The 19860-nt window shown below is 46.1% G+C and overlaps 2 protein-coding genes across 3 annotated transcripts in view; one reads left to right on the forward strand and one right to left on the reverse strand.

Annotated features, from left to right (window-relative positions):
- Positions 1–19860, reverse strand: part of TCEA3 (transcription elongation factor A3) — a 56425-nt gene that overhangs the window by 6797 nt on the left and 29768 nt on the right. For both annotated transcript variants that reach the window (XM_036350468.1, XM_036350467.1), the window contains 3 exons: positions 6174–6340; positions 5947–6003; positions 3168–3322 (listed from right to left, as the gene is read on the reverse strand). In XM_036350468.1, coding sequence (XP_036206361.1) covers positions 3168–3322; positions 5947–6003; positions 6174–6340 — 379 coding nt within the window. The remainder of the gene's footprint in view (positions 1–3167; positions 3323–5946; positions 6004–6173; positions 6341–19860) is intronic.
- LOC118676478 (ubiquitin carboxyl-terminal hydrolase 1-like) lies at positions 16760–19422 on the forward strand. Its single transcript, XM_036350466.1, has one exon. The coding sequence runs from the start codon at positions 16842–16844 to the stop codon at positions 19191–19193; it is 2352 nt and encodes a 783-aa protein (XP_036206359.1). The 5' UTR covers positions 16760–16841; the 3' UTR covers positions 19194–19422.

Raw genomic sequence — 19860 nt, forward strand, 5'->3', positions numbered from 1 at the left:
GCAAATAAAATGCAGGGAAAGCCCCCACCCCTAGTGTGGGGTTAACTGCTTGGGGGCAGGAAAGACTCATTAAAGAAACTGACACCTTAACCAATCTTGAAAGATAAACAAACTTCCAGGGCACATTCTAGACTTAGCGAATAGTCCTTAGCTAATAGCAAAAGTTCAGAGGACAGCCTGGCCAGTGTGGCTCAGTGGTTGAACATTCGACCTATGAACCAGGAGGTCCAGGCTTGATTCCTGGTCGGGACACATGCCTGGGTTGTGGGCTCGGTCCCCAGTGTGTGGGGTGCAGGAGGCAGCCAATGATGCTCTCTCATCGTTGATGTTTCTCTCTCCCTCTCTCTCTCTGTCTCCCTTCCTCTCTTAAATCAATAAAAAAAATTTTTTTTAAGGAAATGAAACTTAAAAAAAAGATCAATAACATGTTTGGGGAAGGGTATATAGAGTGGGGCTCAGGGCGAGGAGTGTGGGAGACATGGCTGAGGGTCAGATTGTAGAAAGACAGTCTTGTGTGCCACCTAAGGAATAAAAACAGAAAAATATTCTATCCACTCACCACAAATCCATTTACCTAGCTCTGCCCTGACTCAGTGAGCAGAAAAAATCCCTCTCCTGTGGGACCGACAGTATGTCCACGCAACAGTTCTAATGGGTATCTCAGACTCTACTCCATTCTTTGACGTGTCTGGGTGGAGAGGAGGCATGAGGGAATCAGGTGCACAAGGAAAGAGACACAGAAAGGGAGTTAGGGAGACAGGGACGTGGAGAGGGACATCGATCCCGATGGGCCTCCCCTGTCCCAGGCCTTCCCTGACAGCACCTGCCTGCCCTCTGAGCCCAGCACTGCAAGCAGCCCACACAATGCTGTTATTTTTCTTACTGGAGCAAAAATGGCCCTATATTTCTTATAGAAACCTCCTGCCTGGAGCCAAAGGTGACCTGAGGAAGATCTCCTTGGCATCCATGTTGGCTGAGTTGCTGGCAGGGGTTCCTTGCTGGCGGGCCCTGGCAGTCCCTTCTCAAGGGCCTGCTAGATTCCTGGCCTGCTCCCCTTGGTCTGGTCAGCCTCTTTTTTGGGCCTGGGTTAATCACCCGATTCTCTTGCCCTGTTCTAGTGAACAGCCCTTGGGTGGGGCCTGATCTCATCCACGTGTCTGGCTTGGCCAGTTGCTTTGCTGGGACTTCTGGGGCTTGTCTCTGGCCTAATCTGGATGCTCAGCTCTTTTATGACCTCCAGCTTCTGGGAACTTGCTGGGTTTGGCTCAAACTTGTGCCAAACCTTGCTCCTGGTTCCCCTGGGCTCCGTTTCCCAACATGCTCTGGAATGGCCTGTAACACAGACTCTGGATAGCATCCCACAGCACACACACAGAGAAGCAGCGTGACCCCAGGGCCACGGGTGCGGGACAGAGGAATAAACGCAAGGCTGGGTTTCCAGAAAGGTCACAGCTACACCTTGCAGGGAAGGAGCATGTGCCTAAAGCCAAGTTGCAGTGGTAACCCTGGGCATAGATTGCTAGTTGCCTAAAAAGATCAGATATTTAAAATTAAGCAGAAAGACAATCCTGGTCCACTGGCCTAGTTCCCCATTTTATCTGAAAGCCGGGGATATTATCTTCCTTATTTTGGGTATTTGAGGAAGTCAGTTAGCTTCCCTCTATTAGCTTCTCAGAAAAACATACATGCACACTACATAACAAGCACACACCACTTACATATGCCACACGTACCCTAACCACACACACCATACAAACATAGACCAAATACACACATCACACATCATATACACACACACAAAGGCCCACTCTTGCCAAGAGTTTCAGCAGATTCCCAGATACCCTGAGGCACACCCAGACTCCAGATGTCATGCATTTTCCCTCCCCTTCTCAGGGCCACTTCCCTGACTAGTGCTTCGTGTGCCATCTCCAGGTGCTGTGGGGAATCCCTCTGTTAGCCGTGGCGGTAAAGAGCCGCTTGTACCTGGGGATGTGTAAAGATCTTTACACCCTCATCTGTCACTTATAAGTTGTGTGTGACCTCAGTTTTCTCATCCATAAAATGAGGATACTAGCCCGGCCAGCGTGGCTCAGTGGTTGAGCATTGAACTATGAACCAGGAGGTCACAGGTTTGATTCCCAGTCAGGGCACATGCACAGACTGGGGGCTCGATGCCCAGTAGGGAGCGTGCAGGAGGCAGCCAATCAATGATTCTCTCTCATCATTGATGTTTCTCTCTCTCTTCCTCTCCCTTCCTCTCTGAAATCAATAAAAATATCTATTTAAAAAAATCAGAATACTATTTCCTCTTTCATAGCATTGTGCTGAGGGTTACATGAAATAGTTGGTGAATGGGCCTATCATACACTAATTCTGAGGAGGGCTTTTCATATATTAATCTTCTAAATTCATTTAATGCTTATGAGATAGCTATTGTTATTATTATTATCCCATTTTACAGATGAGAAAACTGAGGCACAGAGAGGTTAAGTGGCTTGCCTAAGATTACACAGATACGTGGTATAGGTAGAATTCAAACTCAAACAGGCTTGTTCCCTTTTCCTTCCCTTACTGACCCTTTTAAGCTGGAGCAATCCTTCCTTCCTCTAAGTCCCCACGATGCCTCTATCATGGCACTTACACCTGTTTTACACATACTTGTAAGTATATCAGTCTCCCCACCTTGGACTGTGCTCCATGTAGACAGAGACTTCTGTTCTGGCTTGGGCCCAGAGAGGTAATGGGCTACAGGCAGAGGAGGGAGGCAGATAACCAAGCACTGAAGAGTGAAACTCTGAGACCCAACAGCTCGCCTCCTGGCTTGAACATTTTCTAGATGTGCGTATAGGCAAATCTGTTAACTCCTCTGAGCCTCAGCCTCCTCATCTGTAAAATGGGGATAATAAACACTCCCACCTTAGTGGGTGTGAAGATAGAATTGGCCAGCGTGCCTAAAGTGCTCAGCACAGTGCCTAATACGTATTAGCCGTGTCCACCATCCTGATGGTCCAGAAGCCTTGAGAGGCTGGGAGTCCGAGATGGTCTGACTGTAAGAGCTCCCTGGCTCATCTTTTATGGAGTCACAAGCCACTGCCTCTCAAACTTGGACAAGCTGGAGGGGCCTGGCCTCCCACCCCACTGTGCAGAGGTCCCAGCCTGGCCCTCACCTCTGCTGTCATCTTGGCAATGAGGCCGGTGGAGATGGCCCCACTGAGCACGTTCCGCCGCAGGCCAGGGTTCCTGGGGTCCTTGAGGTTGCTGATTCGGCTTCGCACGCGGTTCCGGTACTTCATATCCGTGCTCTTGAGCTCCTGGTAGATATGTGACATGGTCAAGGGCCAGCCCAGCTGCTCATAGAGGGGAGGATGGGGAACCTCTCCTGGAAGCCTGAGGAGATCCAGGGCCATCTCTTCCTCTCCTTGGACTTGTACAGGGTCGGGCACTTCTGTGGCATTTGAGGGAATTTCAGTAGGCATTTGGGGTCAGCCATGTGCAGGGGACAGGAAACAACTTCTAAGGTTACAGCAAGCACTGTGGTGTCTGGGACTCCGGGATTGGGCAGCCCAGGTTTGTCTGAGCCTCTTGTACGACCTCAGGTGATTCACGTGACCTCTTTGTGCCTCACTTTCCTTATTTATAAAATACAGGGCTGTTATGAGGATTCAGCAATCAAAGCTGCACGATGCACTAGCGTGGTGTCTGGGACATAGCAAGAGCTCAACATTCAGGGGCTGTTATGAGGATAATGATGAAGGTTACCTCTAGTTACCTGAGGGTTGTGAGTCCAGCTGGCAGAGAAAAACAAGATAGGAGCCGCATGTTTAAGGCTCTAAGAATACTGCAATAAATCAGTTGCTGAGCTTTGTTTGATCCAGTGCTCCCAGTTCTCTGTCATCATTCCCTGGAACCTACTTTGGGAATTGCTGGTCATTAATGGATGAGGAAGCTAAGGCTTAGGAAGAATGAAGGCCCTTGCTCGAGGTCACAGGCAAATTCCCGGCAGAGACAGGGCTGGATGCCAGAGCCCCTCCTAATGGTAATGCTCTCTGCTCAGCCAGCAGGAAGTTGCCACTGGCCACGGATCACAGTGACTGCTCTGTCCAGATGCCGTATCCCAGACAGGCCTCCCGCTCCCCCCTCTGGAGGACCTCAGGGAACACAGCCGAGTGTGCTTGGTCTCCTAAGCCAAGGAGACTCAGGAAGATGAGGCCTTTGCTGGGTAAAGCCAGAGACGAGAAAGAGACTGCGGGGAATGTAGAAAAATGGAAACAGCTGACTTGCTTGGGAAGGAAGGTGGTATTATTTCTGTTTTTGTTTTAATGTTGTTTGTACAATAAAAGTGTAAAAAGAAAGGATGTGCCATAATGCATTTGAAAGCCAAAACGTATGTTTAAAAATCTGTGTTTGGGATTCCTGGAGGTGTGGATCTGCTCATGTGGGGACAGGAGGGCTGGCAGTACTTGCACCAGCTCCTTCCCGACTGTTTCCTGAGATCACAGGGGAGGACAAGGTAGAGCAGAGTGCGGACCTGGGTGTCACTGGCCCCTCAAAGGAGCACCTGTGAGCCCCACAGCTGCTATTTCGTCCAGGGTCACTCTGAAGGGGACACAGGGTCAATGTGGCTCTGATTTCCTCTCCGTCAGTGACCGACATTCAGGAGGAAGAAAACACAGAGGAAAGGCCAGCGGAACGAGATACTAGATCACCCCCCTTTGTTTCAAACTGGGAAGGGACCTGCTTGGAGGGACATCTGTTCCAGAGAAAACAAAGAGGAAGCCCATGCTCCGTGTTCTGAGTGAGTGAGAAATTATGAGTATGCATTTGGTGAGATGCTGGGTAGCTCAAGGGTGGCTAATAATCAAATGATGGTGGAGAGAAACTCCCAGAAGATGTGTTGGAGGATATTCGTGTGGGCCTCAGGCAGGAAGGAGATGGAAGCAGGCAAGTTTGTTGTCTGCAGATTGGCCCCCACCCCTCCCTGACCCCAGCTGGCTCGCCAGGGAAAGCCCAAGAGGGTCACTCATGCCTCAGTGTGACACTCAGAGGCCCTCTCTCCTGGGGATTCTGTCCGCTTCCCTCCACATGCAAAGCTTTGTCTCCAGTAAAAGAAATCCCAGCATTCACTCGGGGGGCCCAGCGCCGAGGGGTTTTTTTCCCTCCAAGAGGGAAATCTTTTGGTGCAATAGGCCCATAGCACACAGGGAGGTGGTCACCTCCTTATGGAACGACCTCAGGATGTGGAATCCAAAGACCAAGGTTTTCAGTCCAGCTCTGTCATCAGTAGTTCCTGAGCCTCAGTTTCCTCATCTGAGAAATGGGAACGATAGCCCCTGCTTCACAGAGATTGTTGTGAAAATTAATAGCGGTAGGAAGTGTCAGTTGCCCATCACAGGGCTTGGAACATATTGGGGAGTAAAAAATGGGAGCTGTTATCTTCAGCAGTTGGAAGAGGGGGGAGGGCTGAGTGTGAGAAATGCGGTCCTTCTCTGTCTACTCACCTACTACTTGACGTCACACACTAGGCATGTAATGACATAGACTGTCTGGCACAGACACTGAGCCTTCAGGTTCTGGAATCACACTTTCTGGGTTCCAGTCTCAATGATGTCACTACTATTTGCTGTGTGAGCTTTGGCAAGTGACTTAATCTCTCTGAGCCTCAGAAACAGGATTTCCCTCACCTGAGAAACAGGATTGATGAGGAAACCTACCTCGTAGACTGTTCTCAACACTAAATGAAGTACTGCTCATACACAGCTTAGCATGAGGCCGCAGGTGCAAGACTTAATAAATATTTGCTAGAATCAAGAACTCCGGTTCGGGGGCCGAGCAGGGGGCTGTCCGGAGCCCTTTCCCTCCCTGCTCACTGTCCTGGGTCCCCTGTACTTGGAAGACCTGCTGCTGGACGGTCCAGGCACCCACAGCCTTGGCAAAGCTCAAGGATATGATCTTCAATTTCTGATGCCATCTTGTCGCAGTTGACTCCATAGTCCTTGTAATCATCTAAAAGAGATTGGGGAACACAGGCATCAGCCAGGCATGACCTTGGCAGTGAGGCCTGCGTGTACCAAGGACTACAGCATCCTGAACCCTCCCATGGCACTGAGAAAGGCCACATCTCATCTGCCCCTGGGAAGCCCTTCCCTCCCCATCCCCGGCCCAGGCCTTCTCACCATCCGCCTTCAAGGCCGCTGAGAGCATCTCCACACACTTGTCCCGGACAGAGTCCCCTGTGAGGTAGCAGGGTGCCAGCAGGCAGATGGAGGGGGCAAAGGTGGGGCTCGAGGGGCTGCTGGGTGTTTTGGGGGAGGTCTCCGCTTTCGATTTGCTGCTGTTTGATCTGAGGATGACAATCAGTAATCGACTTTCTGATACTAAGCAAATAAAGCATTTATTGAGCAATGATCCCTTTAATCTCATAACAAGCCTATGAGGTAGGAACTATTTTAGGTACTTGATATGGATCATCTCATTTAATTCTCATAACCCCATGAGGCTGATACTATTCTTTTTTTTTTTAATACTCAACTGAACTCAAACCATGACTAGCTACAGTACTAATAGGAAGTTAACATGCAAACTGTTTTCTGTGGGTTTTTAAAATATGTTTTTATTGATTTCAGAGAGAGGAAGGGAGCGGGAGAGATAGAAACATCAATGAGAGAGAATCATTGATTAGCCGCCTCCTGTACGCCCCCTACTGGGGATCAAGCTCGAAACCTGGGATCAAACCAGTGACCTCTTGGTTCATGGGTCAATGTTCAACCACTGAGCCACCCTGGCTGGGCTAAAGATGCGTTTTAAATAATGATACTCAGGTCACACATCCGGAAACCAGTAGGACCAGAATGAAAACCCAGGCAGTTGAACTCTGGTACCCAGGCTCTTAACCTCCCACTGTGCTCTACTGGGTACAGAACGGTGTAACAATGCCAAAAACTATATCCATTAGGGACTGCAAGAGCTCCTCTCTCTCTCTCTCTCTCTCTCTCTCTCTCTCTCTCTCCCTCTCTCTCTCTCTCAGCTCTCATTGAACCATTTATTCACTCATTCAATAAATAGTTCAATAAATATTAATTAGGCACCTATTCTCAGGTACTGTGCTGAGAACAAGGGATAAAGCAGACAAGGCAGAAAAGCTCCCTCCCTCAAGAAACTTATAGTCTACTGACTAGTGAATGCACCACCACTTAAGAGTGCCGGCTCTTACCATGTACCGGGAACGGTGCTAGGCACTGTAGGAGCACCTTCTAATTTACTCCTCACAGCAGTCCTAGGAGGTAAATACTGTTGGCATCCCCATTTGCAGCTGAGGAAACAAACCTAGAGTTATATCACTTGAGATTTGAACTCAGGCCTGTCTGATTCCAACCCTAACACTCTTTTTTTTTTAAAGCATGTTTTTATTGATTTTGGAGAGAAAGAGAGGAAGGGCAAGGGAGAGAGAGGGAGCTGCCTCCTGCGTGCCCCCTACTGGGGATCGAGCCTGAACGTGCCCTGATTGAGAACTGCACAAGCGACCTCTGGGTGCATGGGTCAATGCCCAACCAACGTAGCCACACCAGCCAGGGCCTAACCCTAACACTCTTAACTCCTATGATAGACTGCCTAAGAATGATCCCATTTTGGTTTTGGCTTAAAAAAAAAAAACAAAAAAACCCACACAAATAAATAAATAAATAATAAAATACAATACTGAACTGTGTGGCTTAAACAACAGAAATGTATTTCTCACAGTTCCAGGGACTGGGAAGTCCAAGATCAAGGTGCTGGTCAGTTTGGTTGCATGTGAGGGCTCTCCTTCCTGGCTTGTAGATGGCCACCTTCTCGCTGTATCCTTACATGGCAGGGAGAGAGAGCGAGTGAGCTCTCAGATCTCCTCTTCTAAGGACACTACTCCTATTGGATCTGCTTCACCCATATGACCTCTTTTAATCTTAATTACCTCCATAAAGGCCCTACTTCCGAATTCAGTCACACTGAGCTTCAACATATGAATTTCAGGAAGGAGGAGTACATAACACCATCTTAGTAACAATGATCTCTCTCAGATGGGATTATAGGAGATTTTAATTTTCTTCTTTTGCTTATACATGTCTTCTAAATCTACGAGAAATATATCTACTTTAATAATGAGAAACACTTTTTAAAAAAACATTTGACAATTATGAGTGGTAACTGTGCTGATGGCTCAGACAGGCTTCCTGTCTTCCTGTTATTAAGGAGCTGCCAGCAGCCCTAGCCGGTTTGGCTCAGTGGATAGAGCGTCTGCCTGTGGACTGAAGGGTCCCAGGTTTGATTCCAGTTAAGGGCACATGCCCAGGTTGTGGTCTCGATCCCTAGTTGGGGGCATGCAGGAGGCAGCCAATCAATGATTCTCTCTCATCATTGATGTTTCTATCTCCCTCTCCCTTTCTCTCTGGAATCAATAAAAGTGTATTTAAAAATACATATATAGCCCTGGCTGGTTTGGCTCGGTGGAAAGAGTGTCGGCTTGTGGACTGAAGGGTCCCAGGTTTGATTTTGGTCAAGGGCATGTACCTGGGTTGCGGGCACATCCCCAGTGGGAGATGTGTAGGAGGCAGCTGATCGATGTTTCTCTTTCATCGATGTTTCTGACTCTCTCTCTCCCTTCCTCTCTGTAAAAAATCAATAAAATATATTAAAAAAATATATATATATATGGTAACCTCAATGAATAACAGTAGCCAGAAAACTTGAAATACACAATGACAACCTGTTTTATATATTTGGTAAATCTTAATTCATTTAGAATTATGAAATAGCTCTTCTTTCTCATGCTAAAAAATTTTGTTACATAGATTTTACCACAATATTTTAAAAAATATTTCATCTGTGTATATTGATTTTTTAGAAAGAAAGGAAGGGAGAGAACCAAGATGGCGGCATAGGTTAACGCCGGAGTTTGCTGCTTTGAACAACTACTTCAAAAGTGAAACCAAAAAACGGAAGGGACATCACCCAGAACCACAGGAACGCTGGCTGAGTGGAAGTCCTACAACTAGGAGGAAAGAGAAACGCATATGGACACTCAGAGGAGGCGCAGTGCTGAAGTCAAATTCTGAGGTGCGGAGTGCACGGAGCGGGCTGGCGGCTGAGGGCGTGGTTGGCGTTTTCAATCGGGAGGGAGTCGCAGACTCTGAGCTCCAGATCCGGGCGAGTCTTTAGGGACCCAGACTCAAACGGGAGAAGCGGGACTGTCTGGCTTCGGTCAGAGCGAGTGCAGCTTTCTCTCTGAGCTTTGCAGCGGGTGCTGGGACTCAGAGAGGCAGAGCCCCTGGGGACAGGACTGAGAGCCGCCATAACTGCTCTCTCCTGCCCACCCTGTTGATCCCGTGAGACCCACCCACCCCGCCCAAGCCCTGCACAGAGGCATTTGCTGGATAGCCTCAGGCAAACGCCAGATTAGCACCTCCCTAGAGGACAGAAGTTCTCTCACTGCTGACACAGCTGATTCTCATAGCCACTTGGCCTGGAGGTCAAACCCTCCCTGGAATTAGCTACAACAATCAAGATTTAACTATAAGACGGCGAACAAAGACCACTAGGGGGTGCACCAAGGAAGCATAACAAAATGCGGAGACAAAGAAACAGGACAAAATTGTCAATGGAAGATATAGAGTTCAGAACCACACTTTTAAGGTCTCTCAAGAACTGTTTAGAAGCCGCCGATAAACTTAATGAGATCTACAAGAAAACTAATGAGACCCTCGATCTTATATTGGGGAACCAACTAGAAATTAAGCATACACGGACTGAAATAACGAATATTATACAGACTCCCGACAGCAGACCAGAGGAGCACAAGAATCAAGTCAATGATTTGAAATGCGAGGAAGCAAAAAACACCCAACCGGAAAAGCAAAATGAAAAAAGATTCCAAAAATGCGAGGATAGTGTAAGGAGCCTCTGGGACAGCTTCAAGCGTACCAACATCAGAATTATAGGGGTGCCAGAAGATGAGAGAGAGCAAGATATTGAAAACCTATTTGAAGAAATAATGACAGAAAACTTCCCCCACCTGGTGAAAGAGATGGACTTACAGGTCCAGGAAGTGCAGAGAACCCCAAACAAAAGGAATCCAAAGAGGACCACACCAAGACACATCATAATTAAAATGCCAAGAGCAAAAGACAAAGAGAGAATCTTAAAAGCAGCAAGAGAAAGAAACTCAGTTACCTACAAGGGAATACCCATACGACTGTCAGCTGATTTCTCAACAGAAACTTTGCAGGCCAGAAGGGAGTGGCAAGAAATATTCAAAGTGATGAATACCAAGAACCTACAACCAAGATTACTTTATCCAGCAAAGCTATCACTCAGAATTGAAGGTCAGATAAAGAGCTTCACAGATAAGGAAAAGCTAAAGGAATTCATCACCACCAAACCAGGATTATATGAAATGCTGAAAGGTATCCTTTAAGAAGAGGAAGAGGAAGAGGAAGAAAAAGGTAAAGATACAAATTATGAACAACAAATATGCATCTATCAACAAATGAATCTAAGAATCAAGTGAATAAACAATCTGATGAGCAGAATGAACTGTTGATTATAATAGAATCAGGGACATAGAAAGGGAATGGACTGACTATTCCTGGGGGGGAAAGGGGTGTGGGAGATGTGGGAAGAGACTGGACAAAAATCGTGCACCTATGTATGAGGACAGTGGGTGGGGAGTGAGGGCGGAGGGTGGGGCGGGAACTGGGAGGAGGGGAGTTATGGGGGGGAAAAAAGAGGAACAAATGTAATAATCTGAACAATAAAGATTTAATTTAAAAAAATAAAAAAAAAAAAGAAAGGAAGGGAGAAGTATAGAGAGATAGAAACATCAATGAAAGAGAAACATCGATCAGCTGCCTCCCACACGCCCCCTACTGGGGATTGAGCCCACAACCCAGGCATGTGCCCTGACTGGGAATCGAACTGGCGACCTCCTGGTTCATGGGACAACGCTCGACCAACTGAGCTGCACCTGCCAGGCTCATGGCTTCCAATTATTTTCAGCATAAAGTCACACTCCTCATTGTGGCTTCCCTGTCCCCCCCACATCTGGCCCCTGCCTGCCCTCTGACATGATCTCATGCTGAGCTCCCTCACTGTTCACTGAAGCCTCTACTGCCCTCCTGCTTTCTGTTCCCTAAACACTCCTGTCTTCTCACCACAGTGCCTTTGCACAGATGGCCCCTCCTCCCAGGAGGCTCCTCCTCCAGCTTTTCCTATGATGGTTCTTTCCCACCAGTCAGGCCTCTGCTCAAATATCACATTCTCAGGGAGGCTTCCTTCCCTGCCCGCCCCAGCCAAGCAGACTGTCTCTGCCCTATAACTCTCCAGCACATGACCTAACTTCTTGCATTCATGGCACGTATCCAAGTCTATAATTAACTTGTTTATGTGTTTATAAACATTGTCTGCTTTCACCTCCAGAATACAGGTTCCATCGTAGAGGAGCCCCATTGGCTGGCTCACCATTGTCTTCCAGCACCTTTAGCAGCGCTATAGGTGGGTACTTGGTGAACCTTTGTTGATGAATGAATGCAGAATGAGATGAGGGAGCTGGCCACAGAGAGATGAAAGGTGCATTCAACAGGTTTAGGCAGAGATGAGCTGAGTGGGGGGCAGGTCCTCTTTGGGAGGCCAGTGACCTACGAGAAGGATCTCTCTCTGAGCCAGTGTCTGTCAACAACTACGACCTGGACCATCTCCTACAACTGTAATGGCGTTCCAAATTCTTCCTGGTGTTGCCCCTCATCGACCCCTGTGCCCCATCACGACATCCTCAATGTATAGGACTCAGCAGTGGGGAACCACCAGGGGGAGCCTGAGGATGCTGCTCAGAGAAAGGCATGATAGCAAGCAACAAGAATAACACTGCCATTTAGGGAATGTAAACACACCGAGGCGGTGTATTTATTAAGGACCCAGGCTCCAAAGCCAAACTCCAGGTTCAAGGCCTGACTTTGTAGCTATGTGACCCTGGGTGAGTACCTTCTCCTCTCGGTGCCTCAGTCTCCTCACATGTAAAATGGGGATAACAATAGTACCCACCTTATAGAGTTGTTAAGAGGATTAAAGCACCTAAGAGAATTCCAACAACAAAGTATTAGGCAATTTACATCGGTAACCACATTAAGTATGAGTGTTAGTACTAAGCATTATGTAGTTATTGAGCACTTACACGGAGTAGGAACAGTGCTAAGCATTTCATTACCCCCATTCATAACCTGAAAAGGGGGTCATAGTTATCCCCATTTGACAGGTCAACAGATTGAGGCTCACAGGTGAATTGACTTGTCCAAGGTCCTCCAACTAGCAAACGGCAGAGTCACACTACAAATCTAGGTCTGCCTGCCTTCCAAATGCTTTTCAATACATTTCACCGTGTCTCTAAAAGGCAGAGTTTTCCTGAATCCCTTTACCTGGGCAAGGCCAGGCTGCTTGTTGACGTTTTTTCCTTACCTTCCTGGCAGGGCCTCCCAGTCCCCGTGCCTCCTCTTGGCAAGGAGCTGTCTGTCTGGCTGGCATTTGTTTCTAGGTGGCATTTCAGGCAGCCACGCTCATTTTGCTTTCAATGCACAGAACTGGGAACTGAGTCAAATTGCAGAGAGGGTGGAGGTAGGGGGTTGGATTAATCAGAGCGTCCTTCTGCTTCCCGGATGTGTCAGTGTCGGCACCAGCCTGTGGTCTGATACCAACCAATTCAGTGCTTAGAAAATCCATCCACTCCAGGTCAGAGCAGAGGCACCGGGAGACCTGTCTCGCTGCTCTTGCACGCCACCCCGAGGGCATTTCCGGTACTGCACCGTCAAACACCTGTGGTTCTCAACCTTCCTAATGCTGTGACCCTTTCATACAGTTACTCATGTTGTGGTGACCCCCAACCATAAAATTATTTTCGTTGCTACTTCATAACTGTAATTTTGCTACTGATATGAATCGTAATGTAAATATCTGATATGCAGGATGTATTTTCATTGTTCGCGACCCACAGGTTGAGAACCGCTAGGACCTGAAAACCAGCTGGGCCCGGCCCTAGCAGCCTTCTTCCCTGACACAGTGATGCCCTTCGTGGTCTGCTCCGTGGTACTCCAGCTACCGTTCCCAGAGCATCCTGCTCACTCATACTGCCACACCTTTGCATGCGCCATTCCCTCTCTCTGGGATGGCCTCTCTTAGCTTGTCTACCAGGCAAAATCCTATTCATTCATATACCAATTTTCAGCCCAAATACTCTCTCTTCCATGAAGTCTTCTTTTAAAAAACATCTTATATTTTAATATGTTTTTAAAAATTGATTTTAGAGATAGAGGAAGTGAGAGGGAGGGGGGAGAGAGAGAGGAGAGAGAAACTAAACCTGAAACCTGGGTATGTGCCTTACTAGGAATTGAACCAGTGACCCTTCAGTGCACAGGTTGACTCTCAACCAACTGAGCCACACCGGCCAGGGCTCCTTTGACTTCTTATAGACTCATAAGGAAACACTTCCCATGTTCCCACTGTGTGTTACATCTTCAAAAAAACAAGTATTTTGGTGTCTGCCTCTACACTAGTAACTAAGCTGCAGGACGGCAGGGATCATGAGTTTAAATCTTTGTCTGGCCTGGAGGTGACAAACTGGAAGGCTACAAATACATTTAGTCTGCCCTATTGTGTCTTAGAAAAAGGTGAATATGCTGCCAATGTTTAAAATCGGGAGTCTCATATGAAAATCTAGATGTCCAGTTTCCCTTAAAAAGCTGCAAGACATGGCACAGTGGGTCTGCATGTCCATAGAGCAACAACCAGTTGGAGTAGTGGGTGCCCCCTACAGATGGGCAGGCGCTCTCCATTTTGCCAGAGTCCCCAGGGTGTGTACATGCCCTTGACCCCTGAAGGATGATGCTTGTGGAGGAGGTGCTCAACAAATGTGTACACCGGATGTATGCTTGTATGCATGCATGTATGGGAGAGGGAGAGGAAGAGAGTGCAGGAAACAGTCTGGGTAGAGGATAAAGTGAATTTACAAGACTTGCTCCGGGCCCTTGGGGTTGCCTGCCCCCAATACTGAACCAGCAGGAAATGACACAATGGCTGGAAGGATAAACACCTTCTGTTTGACCTTCAGGAAAAGAGTTCATGACGGGAGGGAGCCAGGGGGGCCACCGGCAAGGTCAGGAGAGGAGTCTGAGGTATAAATCCCTCCACTAATGTTGAATGTTATTTTATAGCCTCAAACCCAGAACTGGATGAGTGGTCAGTGTTTCCTTTTGGGACAGGACAACCCTTCACTATGCAGGATGCCCTTCACGCTCCAGGATGTTTAGCATCTCTGACCCCTGCCTACTAAAGGCTGGGGTGTTCCCTCCCCATTCCCATTACGGACAGAATATGCATGCCCCCCCCCCCCCCCATCCATATGTTGAAGTCCTAACCATCAATGTGGCTGTATTTGGAGGCGAGGCCTTTGAGAGATAAGCAGGTTTAGAGGAGGGTGGGGCCCATGATGGGATTATAGGCCTTCTAAGACAGTGGTTCTCAACCTTCCTAATGCCACGATCCTTTAATACAGTTCCTCATGTTGTGGTGACCCCCAATTTCATTGTTACAAATTTCACTGAACATAATTAAAGCATAGTGATTAATCACAAAAACAATATGTAATTATATGTGGTTTCCGATGGTCTTAGGAGACCCCTGTGAAAGGGTCATTCGACCCCCAAAGGGGTCGCGACCCACAGGTTGAGAACCGCTGTTCTAAGAGGAGGAAGAGAGACAAGAGCGCACCCCTCTCCCCCAATCCTATGCAGACAGAGCAAGAAGCAAGACGGTGGCTATCTGCAAGCCAGGAAGAAGGCCTGCACCAGGGACTGAATCGGCTGCCGCCTTGAACTTCCCTGCCTCCAGCATGTGAGAAATAAACGTCTGTTGTGTAAGCCATGCAGTCCATGGTATTTGTGATAGCCGCCAAAGCTAAGATCCCTCCCAAGTCACAGTGACAACCGAAAATGCTCCCATGAATTTCTAAATGAACCTCCGCTGAGGACCACTGGTTCAAGGCCAGGATGGCCCTGGGGCCTCCCAGGCCTCCCTAAGGCAGACATTGCCAAGGGGACACAGCACTCTCTTCTCCGAGGCAGGATGCAGCCTCAGCCTCCCTCTCCCGGCAGCACTGAGAGCCTTCACTCATCAGCTGGAGCTGGCAGCTGGAAGCGGGCAAGACAGCAGCCCTGTCAGCCTCTCAGGCCTGTTTCACCCTCATCGAGCCTTCAGCAACCCCGTGTGGTGGTGCTTCTTGCCTTTCCAGTGGCAGTGTTACTGCACTTTAGGCCTGAAATAGCTGTGTGTCTCCCGCTCACAGTCACCTAGAACAGTGATGGCGAACCTTCTGAGCTCGGCGTGTCAGCATGTTGAAAAACCCTAACTTAACTCTGGTGCCTTGTCACATATAGAAATTTTTTGATATTTGCAACCATAGTAAAACAAAGACTTATATTTTTGATATTTATTTTATATATTTAAATGCCATTTAACAAAGAAAAATCAACCAAAAAAAGGAGTTCGCGTGTCACCTCTGACACGCGTGTCACAGGTTCGCCATCACTGACCTAGAAGCCAACCTCACCGTCCCACCTGGTTGTCCCAGCATCCACTCTGGCCCCTGGACTCTCATCATTTGCTTAAATCCACCTCCAAGTCACTTCCCTTGGCCATGCTTCTCCTGCTCTGACCTCTGACCTCCCTCCTGGACTACAAGTCACTCCTTTACCCACAATCTCTCAGTAGCGATCTCATCCAGCTTCAAATGCTGGCCACACACTGACTCTGAAGTTTACATTTCTGGCCCAGACTTTCTTCCTGGATTCCAGCCTGGAATAACCTACCTGTTCATGCAACTTCTCCACCTGGATGACTGGTTTAACCCTTGAACCCAGCATATCCAAACCTGAACTCTGGGTCTCTTGCCGCAGCCTGATTTACTCAGTCCTCCCCTATCAACTAGTGACAACTCCATCCTGCAGATAGGTGCTCAGAAAAGTCTTGGAGTCATCCTGACTTTTTCTCTTGTGCCCCACATCCAACCTGTCAGGAAATCCAACCAGCTCTGCCTTCACAATGTATCTGGAGTGGAGTCCACGCCTTCTCCCTGACTGCTGCCACCCTCAGCCACCATCATATCCTGCCTGAATAATCGAAATCCTTTCCTGGTTGCCAGAAGCCGGTCCATCCTTGCTGCTTGACACAGTTGCTGCAGGGAAGAAACATCTGCACAGCATATGTTTCAAGGGACCTGGCGTATATGGCATACTGTTCTTAATATGTTTGCTCTCCTTCTTGGCGCTATGTGTTTTAACCAAGGTCACCTCCCCGAGAAAGGTTGTTTCCCCAGGTAGGGATTTTTCCCTGAAGTTAGGGAGGGAATAAAACCCCTTAATTAAATGCCAAGTGGGTAGTTAATCACCTTAACTACGAATAATCACCCTTAAGCTACATAATCTTTACTCCCTGGAATGGAGATAAGAAACACCCTAGCCTTTGGAATAGAAATTGACAGGATTAAAATCAACTGGTATAAATACAGATGTAACAAGACAATAAAACACAGAACCTGGCTGGAGATCCTGGCTAGACCCTGACAAGAGGAACCTCGCTATGCTGATCAACTGAATGCTGTCTCCGTGTCATTCCTTCTTCATCGACTCCGTCTACACCTTTGGGAACCCCTGGACCTGTTGAGGTTGGACCCCAACATCTGGCGCCCAAACAGGAACCCCTAGATATAATTGGTGATTATAACGTCCGTATATAAATCAGTATTTGTCAACTCTTTGGTATTTGAAGAAAAAATGCCTGGTGTCATACCTAATGAAAGTAATGGGCTTTCAAGAGGTAGCCCATCAAAGAAAAACAGACTTTCCTTTACGTTTTTTCAGAAAAAGGAAACTAAGAGAGCCTTGGATTTCACAGATTCTCAAGAAAATGAAGAAAAGGTTTCTTCTGATTATAGAGGATCTGAAATTGATCAAGTTGTTCCTGCGGCACAGTCCTCACCTATGAATTGTGAGAAGAGAGAAAACTTGTTACCATTTGTGGGGCTGAATAATCTTGGCAATACTTGTTATCTTAATAGTATACTTCAGGTATTATATTTTTGTCCTGGTTTTAAATCTGGAGTGAAGCACTTATTTAATATTATTTCAAGGAAGAAAGAAGCTCTTAAAGATGAAGCCAATCAAAAAGAGAAGGGAAATTGTAAAGAAGATTCTTTGGCAGGTTATGAACTAATACGCAGTTTACAGTCCTTAATCATTTCAGTTGAACAGCTTCAGGCTAGTTTTCTTTTAAATCCAGAAAAATACACCGATGAACTTGCTACTCAGCCAAGACGACTACTTAACACACTCAGGGAACTCAACCCTATGTATGAAGGATATCTACAGCAAGATGCACAGGAAGTATTACAGTGTATTTTGGGAAACATTCAAGAAACATGCCAACTCCTAAAAAAAGAAGAAGTGAAAAATGTGGCAGAATTATCTAACAAGGTAGAAGAAAAACCTAATCAGAGAGAGGCAATTAATGGGGTTAATAGCACAGAGATGGACAATATGGGCCATACTGAAGACTATAAAGAAAAACTCCCAAAAGGAAATGGGAAGAGAAAAAGTGACACTGAATTTGGTAACAGGAAGAAAAAAGTTAAGGTGTCCAAGGAACACCAGTCATTGGATGAGAACCAGAGACAAACCAGATCAAAAAGAAAAGCTACAGGTGATTTACTAGAGATTCCTCCTAAAATAGTCACCAAGCACATTCCTGAAAATGAGCGTGCAAGACCCTCACAGAAGAAGTCAAAAGTTAAAACAAGTTGGTTAAAGTCTGCAACTAAGCAACCCAGCATCCTTTCTAAATTCTGTAGTCTGGGGAAAATAAAGCAAGGATCCAAAGGACAATCTAAAGAAAATGAATATGATCTTGAAGAGGACTCTGGGAAGTGTGAAAATGATAACACAATTAACGGCTGTGGACTTGAATCTCCAGGAAATAATGTTAAGTCCATTAATGGTAATGAAGTTAAGCCCATCAACAAAGGCACAGAGCAAATTGGTTTTGAGCTTGTAGAGAAGTTATTTCAAGGTCAGCTGGTATTAAGAACTCGTTGTTTAGAATGTGAAAGTTTAACAGAAAGAAGAGAAGATTTTCGAGACATCAGTGTGCCAGTACAAGAAGATAAGCTCTCTAAAGCAGAGGAGAGTTCTGAAATTTCTCCAGAGCCAAAAACAGAAATGAAGACCCTGAGGTGGGCAATTTCACAATTTGCTTCAGTGGAGAGGATTGTGGGAGAAGATAAATATTTCTGTGAAAATTGCCGTCATTATACTGAAGCTGAACGAAGTCTTTTGTTTGACAAAATGCCTGAAGTGTTAACCATTCATTTGAAGTGTTTTGCTGCTAGTGGCTTGGAGTTTGATTGTTACGATGGTGGACTTTCCAAGATCAACACTCCTTTACTGACACCTCTCAAACTGTCACTAGAAGAATGGAGCACAAAGCCAACCAATGACAGCTATGGATTATTTGCAGTTGTGATGCACAGTGGCACTACCATTAGTAGTGGACACTACACTGCTTCTGTTAAAGTCACAGACCTTAACAGTTTAGAACTAGATAAGGGAAATTTTGTGCTCGACCAGTTGTGTGAAATGAGTAAGCCAGAACCACTGAATGAGGAGGAAGCAAGGGGTATTGCTGAAAAGCACGATGATGAAGTGCCAATTAGAGTCAATGGAAACACACAGCCAAGTAAAGTTTTGAACAAAAATAATGTAGAAGCTATTGGACTTCTTGGAGGACAAAAGAGCAAAGCAGATTATGAGCCATACAACAAAGTCGCCAATCCTGACAAAGGTGCCAGTACAGCATTTGCTGAAAATAGAAATTCTGAGACTAACATTACTTATGGGACCCATGAATCTGATAGGAACAAGGAATCCAGTGACCAAACAGGCATTGACATTGGTGGATTCGAGGACAAAATTTCATATGTAGTACAAATCTTAAAGGAGTATGAGGGGAAGTGGTTGCTTTTTAATGATTCCAAAGTAAAAGTTACTGAAGAGAAGGACTTTTTGAATTCTCTTTCCCCTTCTACATCTCCTACATCTACTCCTTATTTGCTATTTTATAAGAAATTATAGAGTGTACATTTTCCTTATATATATATACAGACCCAGACAAACATTGATAACGTTGATTACATCAAAAAGAATAGCTTATCTTTGGAAGGTATTGGATACTATTGGTCTCTAGATTTTTGTATAGTGAAATTTGAATTACTGAAAACCATGTTAATTTTTAGAATTCATTTTCCTTAGTAGAGACTAGTGATGTATTAGCTCTGGGGAAAAACTTGTATAGGTTCTTAATTGAATTATCCAAAATAAAAGCATTTAAACACTTGAATTTACACCTTTTTTGTGTTTGTTTTTTTAAAATAAAGTGCTTGTATTTGTATCTCCATATTTTGGAGTAATTACATGTTTATAGGTCCTGTGGTTTTTCAGCTAAGAAGCAGAATATCATTTCAGTACATTTCGTTTTATAAGTCATGAAGCCAAATCTTTGATGGGCTGTATTAGAGGCACAAAGTCTGGAATATGTATGTATTCACAATGGTGTGTACATTTTGTGCCTTGGGTTGCTTTGAAAGTGTCTCAGAAAACCTGGATAGTCCTATCTTCACAAGAATTTTATATGTATTTATGAAGATGATTCTTTTAAAAAAATATATTTCTTTATTGATTTCAGAGAGAAAGGGAGGAGAGAGAGATAGAAACATCAATGATGAGAGAGAATCATTGATCA

Source organism: Myotis myotis, unplaced genomic scaffold (genome assembly GCF_014108235.1).
Source record: "Myotis myotis isolate mMyoMyo1 unplaced genomic scaffold, mMyoMyo1.p scaffold_m19_p_2, whole genome shotgun sequence".
Taxonomy (NCBI): Eukaryota; Metazoa; Chordata; class Mammalia; order Chiroptera; family Vespertilionidae; genus Myotis; species Myotis myotis.